Genomic DNA, 11,206 nt, shown 5'->3' with positions numbered 1-11,206 from the left:
TCAGTAAACCAGTTTAAGTTACAAATAAAGAAAAGTCTAATAAAAAATTACATCTAATATTTAGGCTTTATTTAATGACCTCACCCATCCCCACCCATCTCCACCCCAACTATCAATTTCTTCTGTGAACTGTGGAATGTCTAGATATGAAATGTTATAAATATTTATATTGCTTCTTTCTTTGCATGTTCTTCTCCTCTTTCTTTTATTTGTTAGCTTTGTGTAATTGTATGTTGTAACTTAAGGCAGTGTAAGGGGTGCTCGCTTCAGGCCTTTTGAGCATCTCCTCATTCAAATGTTGGGTCTTTTATATATATTTTGTATGTCGATTTCCGGGGTCGATTTGTATGAAAATAAAATGATGATGTATGATGATGATGATGTACATCATTTCCTACAGAGTCGTGAGATATGTCAAACTTTTCCCTTAGTCATAAGGAACAAAAAAAGTCAGTGGTCGCATATCTGTAGGATCATTGGTCAATAAGATATAGTCGCTTTTTAAAATTTTTAACCAAATATCTTAGAGAGTCGTGCCATATGTCAAAAAGGAACAGAAAAGTCAGTGGTCGCATATCTGTAGGATCATCGGTTAATGAGATATAGGCCTAGTCACTTTTTTGTTTTTTTTGCACTTAACCCCGTTGTTTTTTACTTCTGGGTATCGTTTGGAGTCAAATGATTTTTCATTTTAAAGCTTATGATATATTTTCTAAACACGAAATAAAACAAAATTGACCGCCAGCCCACTTTACAGCTGTTTCGTGATGGACGGTCACATATATTCATTAACATATTAAATCGTTTATCCCTTTTGGTCAATATCGAATTGGTTTGTGGCTGACTTAGCTTGGGGCCAATGCATGAATTGGCATATGGCCAAGTCAACTGTGGACTAATTGGTTTGGGCGAATCGACCTGATACCAGGAAATGCCGAAAAATTACGTACTTTTACAAGGCAAAAAGCAACTTTTCTAGGCATTGTTGACATGGTGCCCCGCTAAAGAAAGTTTCCTACTATAAAGACCTAACTTTTGAGATGGTTTGTACGGGTTGAAGGTGCAAAATTAACAATAAGCTTAAAATAGGCACCGTTACCGCCGGGTCATCATCAACAACTTTGACAGATGACGTCATCAGACGCAATCTCTGTCTTGATAATATCGACATGGACTAATATAGAGCACGTAGTGTGATGGACTGGAAACTTCACGCATCGATCTGAGGACAGCTTTCAAACATAAGTCTTGATAGTAATACGCTGTTTTAATTAGCCTATATCTAGCTGGTGGCAGCAGCATTTTTCTACAGGCACGTGATAATGGCACCGGCGAATAATACACGGGGGAAGCCGACGGTGTCCACATCTTTTTTTTTTTTCCTTTTTCAGCTTTTTGTATTTTATCTGTACTTGGAGCTGGTGGGGGAGAGAAAGCATAAAATACATTCAGGAAAAAATACAACTCGAACCAAAGATCAAGGCTCCATTTCAAATTTAACCCTAAAAATCACTCATTTTTGAAACCGGACGTTGTTCAAATTTATGCCAAAACTTCACCTCTGAAATAAAATATTGGGATTTTTTCTCAGATTCCTTCATGTAGACACTTGCCAGAAGCAAATGAGCTGAAAACGGGCGAATTGTGACAATTATCTTTATTAGAAAATAAAGCCGCAACAAGCTCAAATAAGCGGTGGACTATTTTAACCGAATTTCACTGGTACATAAATCGTGGAGTGATTTGGTGGTGCGCCTCTGAAAAGATTTGAAGAATAGAAGGATAAAAAAAAAAAAAAACATGTGGGCCTATTTAATGATATATGAACTACCACTCATGTTCTTGTCAGCGCTACAGTGCAAAACTTCTCTTTAACATTACATTCAAATAATAATTACATTGTAAATTGGAACTGACACCAATTTTTTTCAGGAATACTTGTTTTACCACAACTATTAAGTATTTTATTAATCTATTTATAATTGCTCACTTCCATTACATGTGTAATCAGAAATCAAATTGATTTTGATTACTATTACCCAGATACTATAGTACTATAATTATTTTGTTATTGTACATACATTATTTATGATTATATCTTAATTATTTTATTTCCTTGTACCAACCATCCATATTTTTGTAATGAGGAATATGTGAATAAATTATGAATGAATGAATATGTAAATAAATTATGAATGAATGAATGTGTGTGCTTTTGACATCTTTCAGAGGCTAAAAAGTTTTAATTTGAAAAATGAATAAGTCAAAGTGGTATGTGATATAAAAACAAAATTAATAGTGAAAGGCTATGTGAAATGCAAATTTATATTAGGTGACACACCTGATAGCTGGGACCGTGTGTTGATTCGTGATAATTGCATGTTCATTTTGATTTTTGAACTGAAATCCAATCTACATAGACCAATGATTCAAATACAAATGTATGTACCTTGAATGCCAATACATGAAGGTTCCCATAAGTCTTTCATAAATGTTGACACATGGACGGACATATAACTCATTATGCCATAAGGTCTTTTCCTTCCGTGACCTTCTATTCGAACTCAGAAAGGAGACCAATTGATAGGCACATACCCAACACTTCAAAAGTTGAGGGCCACCCTCCGGGAGGTTATCTTAAATGCCTTGTATTGTTTTACCACCAGAGGGGTTCTTGATTTTGGTTTGAGTAGGGATGTGTGGCTAATTCCGAAAACAGTCCAAATTTGACGAAAATGATCTGTCCAAAATAGTGAACCAAAATGACATTATACCTGTCAGAAAGACCTGGGAAGTTAGATACGGCTATACGGGGTATAATGAAAGACTAGTTCGCGTCTGAAATTCCGACAACTAGACAGAAAATGCAGTAATGAGCAGGTCGGCAACCTAATCACGGCGCGCCTTTGCTGTGATGTCGGACACGAATTAGTCTTTTTTTCTCTGTCTTTCATTATAGTGGCCTTGAAATGGGTCTCATCGTGGGCCTGCTGGTATAGGATTGTCCCTTTGTGTGGTATATAGATAGGTCATTTATTTTTCCTAAAACATTTGCAAAATTAAAACACAGGCCTTCAAACATTTTGAGAAAAACTAAAATTTCTATGAAATCTGGCCCAGAATCTGGGCCTCAGTACAGAAGTGGGTCATATTGTTGGCGAAAATTACATACAGATTCCACCAACATCTTCTGAGTAATATCCCTACCCAAACTAAACTTGAGTACACCCCTGGGGAGGTTAAGAGTTCACTTTGAACAAGGGGGGGGTTGGTCATTGACCGGGGGTATCATGCGTGACCAAAGATTCACATAAAAAGGATGATCAGGCACTGCACGTATCGGGAATAGGGTATCTAAAACACGGAAATTTATAAGAAAAGGCATAATCTTGCACAATTAATCAGTGTTTTGGGTCCTTTTGAGACAAATGTAGCATGGAATAAAAATCATCAATTTTTAAATTTGTGTTTCCCCAGTTGTTATGAAGGGTTTTAGGGTCAAGAAAATGACTGCTTGTAAAGGGGGTAAAAATGTGAATACTTTTTAGGGTAGGTATTGCACTTGTCATACTTTTGTTTAGGGGTGCATTTTCAGATCTCACAAATACCATACTTGTTTAGAGTGGTTTATGAGACATCATGGTCATGCATGATATCCCCAGTGATACCCCCTTGTCAATGACCAGTGGACTTCGGGCTTTGAATGCTTAATAGTATTGTATCTTTCAGATATTTTAAAGTAAATACACTATAGACATGATAGAACATCAGTCAATCACATCAAAGTATTACATTATTTGAGTCCTGCTGATTATTTTAAGAAACTTTTTTTATTTCATAGACATTTAGTATATTTCAATCTTCAGTCTGTCATCATTCAATGTTATTACGAAGTCAGAATATAATGCAGCAGTCCCTAAATTGTGGGTCATGACCAATTTTGCTAATGGCCCATAATGTAGAAAGCATCAACAAGCAAACAAAATCAATAAAACAGTACAAAAATAAGGAAGGAAAATAAAGAAGTGAGACATTCATTTGAAGTTTATAATTAAGTTACTATTATGATTAAGACTACCAAATTCCTTTTAGAAAAAGAAATCACAGGCTATTTAAGAATGATCTAGTTGTTATCTTAATTTCTGTTTTATGGGTTGTGCAATTTATTGGCAAGAATAGATCACCAGCCATAAACTTTATGAACTGCTGTTTTAAGGATAAATGATAAAGGTTGAACCAGAGATACCCTCAGATTACAAACTCAAAATTGCACCATGAACCACTATGGTAAATCCGCCATCTTGGTTTAACGCTTATGGAGGGTAGATAACGTACCTACGACATTTATCGATAACAGCCCGAAATCAAATAATAATTGTTGTCTTTAAGCTTGAGAGCATTATAAAGGTTTGCACATGTTGTGCTTAGCGTGCATTTTCTGCACTCAGAACGCAAACAAACAAAACAAAACACAATTTGAATCAAAATTTGCAAGGCGCCTAGCAAAAATAATCAGCAGGTACATTAAGTTGCCTCCATGAGTGACATGCCAACATGGCGGCGTCTGTAACATTTTATTCTGCCTCATTGTGTTGAACATAGTTAGACACTTTGGGCTGGTTTCTCGAAGCATGGCTAGTGATCAAGCTTCCTATATTCCATTGCTTACAATTTCACATCATACATCACCTAGAAAGTAAATGCAATAAAATGGATCCACTTGGTAGGGCTAGCCTGCTGGCTTAGGAAGCCTAACCTCTAGCCAAGCTTCGAGAAATCAGACCTTTGTGGCTATTAATGCTCTGCATGCTAGCCATAGGTTTCAACATAAAAAGTCCAAAGTTTTGAGGTGTTTTCTCAAAATATTAAGAGCTATCTGAAGAGCCACCGAACCAATAATATACTTCTATCACATGACCAGTCCAACGGGTCAGTGGCCTGATGAAGTCTGGTGGTTCCAGACGCAACATCGCAATAGTTGCAAAAAGTAAGTTCCAGTATTAGATTTAATTCCAAAACTTTGTTTGAAACTACTGGATGACTAAGAATATTCACTCATTCAATAATATACTTATTTGTACTCATTTTAATGCATTTTCATGCCTTTCATGTGAATTCCAAAAATGGTCATGAATAAGTACAATTCTGAAATTTTTGAAACTTGTTGTCTGCAGTCGACACCCGCTGCAGAATAAAAATCGGAACAAAACAACTATTTTCAGCTTTATGTGTGATCGTAAATTTTTTTTAATGAAAAAAAAACACCCAATATTGAAAACTATCCAGGTTTTGGCTGTGTCCAAGTTCTCTATGTCTAATAACACTGTGGGTACTAACGTTTTGATTTGAGTATGGACATGGCATGCCTTCAACAATCTGAGTGGATACATATTTATACCAATTTCCTACAAAATGGTGATCATTTTTGTATACTTGAGGACCAATTTTTGGCCACATTTAACACAATTTTCCAGCTATGTGAAGATGGGTATATTTTCACTCCAAAAATGTGAAAAATTACATTTTTTATACCAAACTTGACCTACATAAGTGTGCCATTGTTATACCACAGGCACGAAAATGAGACCCATATTTGTGCCGCATCCCTGTAGGATCACTTACACTGTGTACCCCCCATAAATCTTTTGTCACACAAATCAATTTTATAATTAAGTTGCTGCTCTCCAGATGTGTTTGAAAAGTTCACAGTAGCTGCTGCAATGCCATCTCTCAAACTGGCATTAACTCATTCATGGTACGGTAGTGCTTGAGTTTCAGTCAACATATGGACTCATTCATGATAATCTTTGAGTTTGAGGCAATAAAGTCTACATGCCATTTCTCAAACTGGCATTTACTCATTCATGGTAATGCTTGAGTTTGAGTCAATGCATGGACTCATTCATGGTAGTCTTTGAGTTTGAGTCAACAAGCTCTATATGTCATCTCTCAACCTGACATTAACTCATTAATGGAAGTGCTTGAGTTTGAGTCAACAGGCTCTATGGTTACTATCCACTGATTTCTCCACAAGGAGAGTTTTTCAGTCCACATCTTGAGTCAAGGTACTGTATTCATTTCAACCCATGAAGCCAGTTATTCAGGAGTTTAAGTCATGATACTATATTCATGGATTGTGGCTCCTGAAATAGCAGTTTGCATGTGTAGGGAATCCTTAAACCCAAGAAGTAAGTTATTCAGTATATTTTTTGAGTTTAAGTCGTGGTACTATATTCATGGATTGTAGCTCCTGAAAGAGTAGTTTACATGCATAGGGAATGCGTAGAGATGATACATTTCTGGATGATTTGCAGTAATGGCACCTGCAGCAAATAAGAACAAACAGACATGATCAGTTTCATCTTAAGTTATGTACAATGTTGCCAAAACTTTTCAGCGCCAAGGCACAGTGAATTGCCTGGCCAGGCCACGGTGAATGACTCTCAATTAGTCCAATTTTTAAGACCTCCAAAAAAGCACCCAATATTGGATATTTGGGGGGTTGTACCCAAATTTAGAATGTAAATCACTCACTTATATTAGGCATATCACATCAAAAATAAGCGCAGCAGAAACATGTTATTTAATGTTTCTACATGAATGAGCTTTATTAAAGCATCAAAAATCAAAAAACGGAATTGGAATCGGTCAATGCATTGTGATGTAGTGTCAATTTAAAGATGCTCGTAAATGGAATAAAAACCTGCCACAAAATGGCTGCAATAACAAAATTGGCACATTCCGAGATTTTGACGGTTTATTTGGACGCTTGCTTGAAAAAGCAGCGTTAATTTAAGTATCACAGGTTAAATGCCTATCTTTCCTGACTTCGCTAAAGAAAACAAAATTAAAAAATTTATCATTGAATAATTATAATAAATTAACCAAATATACTATTTTAGCAATTTCGGCCAATCTGCAGACAAATTAAAGCTGAAAAAATTCATTTGCAATGAGACTTAAATTTAACATTTTGTTATCTGGATTAACGTAGGAGGGCAAATGGTAAAAGGAAGCCCGTTTCACTCTAGCGCCATACAAAACTAGTATGGCCTTGGACACACACAATGGCTTAAAGCTATTGTGGTTTGGAAAACTACTCCCTATGGAATATCTTTGGTAATATTATGTTTTAACTAGTGTTCCTCAAGTGCTTCATTCAATGTAGACGGAAATAATTTACATGCTAAGAAAGATTAGTATTTTAGCTAAATGGTGGTAGATCAGACTATTTCAATAGGCCTATATTTACTGATTTATGAGCGATCATCAAAAAATCCATTAAACAGGCAGTAATTCTTGAACAAAGCAAAATTTAATTTTGTCGGATTCAATGGTAGCTTCAGAAAGGTTTCATATACCATATATTAAAATTTCAAACAATTGGGATAAATGGAACATACTAAGGAAATTCATTTTTGACATTGATGTTTTCCAAAAATCAGCCGACTTTGATGCGCACGCTTTTTAATTCACTGTTATGCTTGCATGCACAGTGTGGCAGAATTATTGCGCAACCACTGTGACATACCTACTTATATAAGCTTCTGGTATTTACTGGGAAATACTGACCAATCAATAAATGGTTACAAAACCCATTGCTATTGCAATTTGGCGCTTCAAAGACTCATGACGTTTGTAAATCAGCTAAATTGAAAGGAAAATACATAACATTACTGCGGCCTGACATCTGCAAAAAAGTAGCCCAATTTTTGACAACTATACTGGTATCAATCTGTGTCAATTCTCGTGATTCACAATACAATGCGCCGCCATCGGTTACTCTTGCTAGTCCATTTTTTGACCTCAAGTGTCGACATCGCCTTCCTAGCCACCATTGGATTTTTACGCGAGTGTGATAATATGATCGTAATTATGTTACGAAGGATTCTGTGTGATCAATAGATCTACTACAATTATTGTAAACTGCTGTTTAGAGTTCATTCGCGTGTAACATAATTATATTGATTGACATTTAAACACACATTGACATGTTCCTGTTGTATTCGTATTATGCGGGATTTGGATGTCGACATTTTCCCATGATGCACTGCGTATTTTGGCCTTTCCCCAGCTACCGCTGGTGGCGCATCGTATTGTGAATCGACCGAATTTAGAGCTTTTGTTAGCAAATGTGGTATCAAATTAGAGCTAACAAGATGCTGCATGTGATTGTGTCATCAAATCATCACAACATAAGTAGGTATAGATTTAGGACAGGTTATATAAGTGAGGACTTTCTTTTGTGAACTAAATCAACTAACTGTGGACAATTTCTGGCAGTATGGGGGGGGGGGGAGTTTTTCAAAACAAAAGTTGAAATATGATACAAGGCAACAACTTTTGACTTGCATCTGTGGTACCTACCAATGTGGGATGTACCCCTGGATGTACCGTATGGCTCAAATGATGTACATCAGTGGTACCTACAATATGTTTACAAAGTTTCTAGTCTATTGCAGATGAAAAGAAAACATGGCTGGACTTCAGGGTCTACAGTTACAGGCGTGAGAACATGATTTTGTTTGTGTTTAATAGCAATGACATGTACCCACGCACAAACCCCCACCCCTACCTAGTGTACACACATACACTTATCATCCTGAATAACCCAGTAAGCCGCATTCACCACACACACATCCACTCACATACCCACCCCCACCCAACAAACCCCCCACACACACTTACCATCCTGAATAACCCAGTAAGCCACACTCGCCACACACATCCACCTCAAATTGATCACTTGATATCATGAGTCTTTCTAATAGCAGCATACTAGCTCCATATCCAATCAGACAGTCCCTTTCCATCTCACCGAGTCTAAGACCACCATCCCTATAAGAAATTGAAATAAAATAAGAGAGATGTAAGAGTGTAACATTTGGTAAGAGCCATGTTTAAGCAGCAAGCATAAAGAGTGTAACATTTGGTAAGAGTCATATGTTAAAGCAGCAAGCATAAAGAGTGTAACATTTGGTAAATGTTTAAGCGGCAAGCATAATCTTGGACAACTATCCAGTTACTACACAGAATAAATCAAATGATTGCATCGGGTTCAGTCATGGTAAACTTTATGGTTGTCCAAGATTCTGCTTTGAGTCATGTTTAACCCTCTCCACACGGGTGTTGACTGCAGATGACCAGTTCCAAAGTGTCTTTCAGAAATTTCAGAATTGCACCTTTTTATGACCATATTTGGAATTGGCATGAAAAATACATAAAAATGAGTACCAAAAAGCCTAGTATTGGTTCTGTGGTTCTTGAGATAGCTCTTGATATTTTCAGAAAATATCTTAAATGTTTTATGTTGAAGCATATGGCCAGATCAAGAAGTGATGGGGCATATACAGGGTGGCACAACAAAAAATGAAACCCAACTTTGAACCCTTTTTTTGCTAGTCCTTCTTATATTCAACGGTCCTAATTTTACAGGTACATAAAGATTAATGCCTTCTAAAATTCTTGCTGAAAAACAGTGATATTAGCAGCTTACATTTTGGAGATATAACAATTTAGGCAAATGAGTAAAAATCAAGTTTGTCTGTGACATTCAAATCTTGCACTTGAGTAATTCATTTGTTTTCATTTGGTTCACAGCTGAATCGCTTTGTTTTGTGACATTGCATCACAATCACAAGTAAACGTCATGATGACAATGATTTGAGCAGTTTTGAGTAATGACAATGTATTTCAGATGTTTTGTATTAAAAACATCCACATACCAATATTTGTTGCAGCCGATCTACAAAGACTAAATCTTCAGATTCAGATTCTATTTAGGTTTTCAATTCCCCTTTTTGTTTTTTAGAAAGGGGGGAGGGAATTAAGCCCCCTGCCTCCTGACCCCTGGATAGGTCTTTTAGCTCTTACATGCATTTATCCAGTACTATATTGTTTTAGGCAATTTGCAACCATTTGAAATTGTTAACATCTTTTCCAGCAGGGCTACTTTTTTGTTAATCAGAACCTACCTTGCACGTCCCTCTGTTGGCTGTCTGGTAAGTACCGCTCTAGGTCCTTTAGCTCTTGCATGCATTTTATCCAGCACCATGTGTTTTAGCTTCTGGTAATATACAGGCCCAAAATAAATGTAGGCACTGAGAGGCTCACTGTAAAAATGGAAACAGCAAACATTCTCAAATTTCTGTGGACATGTACTTGTACAATAAGCGTGTGAAGGATTGTGACCATTGTGTTCCTCAACATGGGAAGAGGAAATCTGGATGGCAGCACACACTCTTTTTGCAGTATATTCAGCACATGTTAGGTGATCTCAATGGATGCAGCCAGACCAAGTTGTTTTAATGGTCCAAGATCTCAGCAGTTGGAGGAAATTTATGGTTACCTGTTCCAGAGTCAACTGATTATTATAATGAACTTGGTAGAAAAATGCAAGTGCTATATTTTCAACATGTTTACAGGGCTTTCAAATCCACTAAATCTTGTATTTAATGTAAATAGTACAAAGTACATGAGTTACACAAAAATGCTATTTTGGAATTCTTTACAAATATTTTGTTTAATGCTTGTTTTTTGAAATGTACCATTTGCAAAGTGTTACACTTTTTCTTTCCTTCTCTAAAACAATAAAATCTTTGGCAAATATTTGTTTTTACAGTAGCATGGGCTATATGCCAGTGTAACATTTAAAGTGTTAGGTAGGGCAATAAAACAAAACTAGTTTGAAATTTTGATCCTTATTATCTATGAAATTAAGGGATCTGGAATTAGCGTTTTGAGCATTTTTTTGTGGGACATGAGAGCACATCAGACATATCGAATTGCATTCTGAATACGAAGAATATCTTTCTGATATCAAATAATTTTCATTTTTTGAAATTCACGATATAATACAAATTTTATGACAAATTATTAAATTTGATATTTTCACATTTTTGATATATAACAGTCCTCGAGTAAATTTTATAAATCTAATGATATATTCTTAAAGTGTATGTAGCTGGGAGGAAAAGCTGACGATCAATTGAAAATTTTGACCTTTCAATTTGAAGATATGGATTTTTTTTCCCAAAAGACCTCATTTTTGTTGGTGTTTTGGAAAAAAAATCCATATCTTCAAATTGAAAGGTCAAAATTTTCAATTGATCATCACCTTTTCATCCCACCTACATACACTTTTAAGTATAAATCATCAGATTTATAAAGTTTACTTTAGTACTGTTAAATATCAAAAATATCAATT

The 11,206-nt window shown here is 35.9% G+C and overlaps 2 protein-coding genes across 2 annotated transcripts in view; one reads left to right on the top strand and one right to left on the bottom strand.

The window, feature by feature from the left end:
- Positions 1 to 11,206, top strand: part of LOC140165612 (ubiquitin-conjugating enzyme E2 T-like) — a 264,610-nt gene that overhangs the window by 185,183 nt on the left and 68,221 nt on the right. The window lies entirely within an intron of this gene.
- Positions 3,517 to 11,206, bottom strand: part of LOC140165603 (DNA-directed RNA polymerase III subunit RPC2-like) — a 49,350-nt gene continuing 41,660 nt past the window's right edge. Inside the window, exons 26-28 of the mRNA XM_072188887.1 lie at positions 9,975 to 10,112; positions 8,689 to 8,838; positions 3,517 to 6,323 (exon numbers count right to left, since the gene is read on the bottom strand). Coding sequence (XP_072044988.1) covers positions 6,194 to 6,323; positions 8,689 to 8,838; positions 9,975 to 10,112 — 418 coding nt within the window. The 3' untranslated portion in view covers positions 3,517 to 6,193. The remainder of the gene's footprint in view (positions 6,324 to 8,688; positions 8,839 to 9,974; positions 10,113 to 11,206) is intronic.

Source organism: Amphiura filiformis, chromosome 12, assembly GCF_039555335.1.
Source record: "Amphiura filiformis chromosome 12, Afil_fr2py, whole genome shotgun sequence".
Classification (NCBI taxonomy): Eukaryota; Metazoa; Echinodermata; class Ophiuroidea; order Amphilepidida; family Amphiuridae; genus Amphiura; species Amphiura filiformis.
The sequence above is the reverse complement of the archived record's forward strand: the minus strand, read 5'-3'. Positions and strand labels throughout refer to the sequence as shown.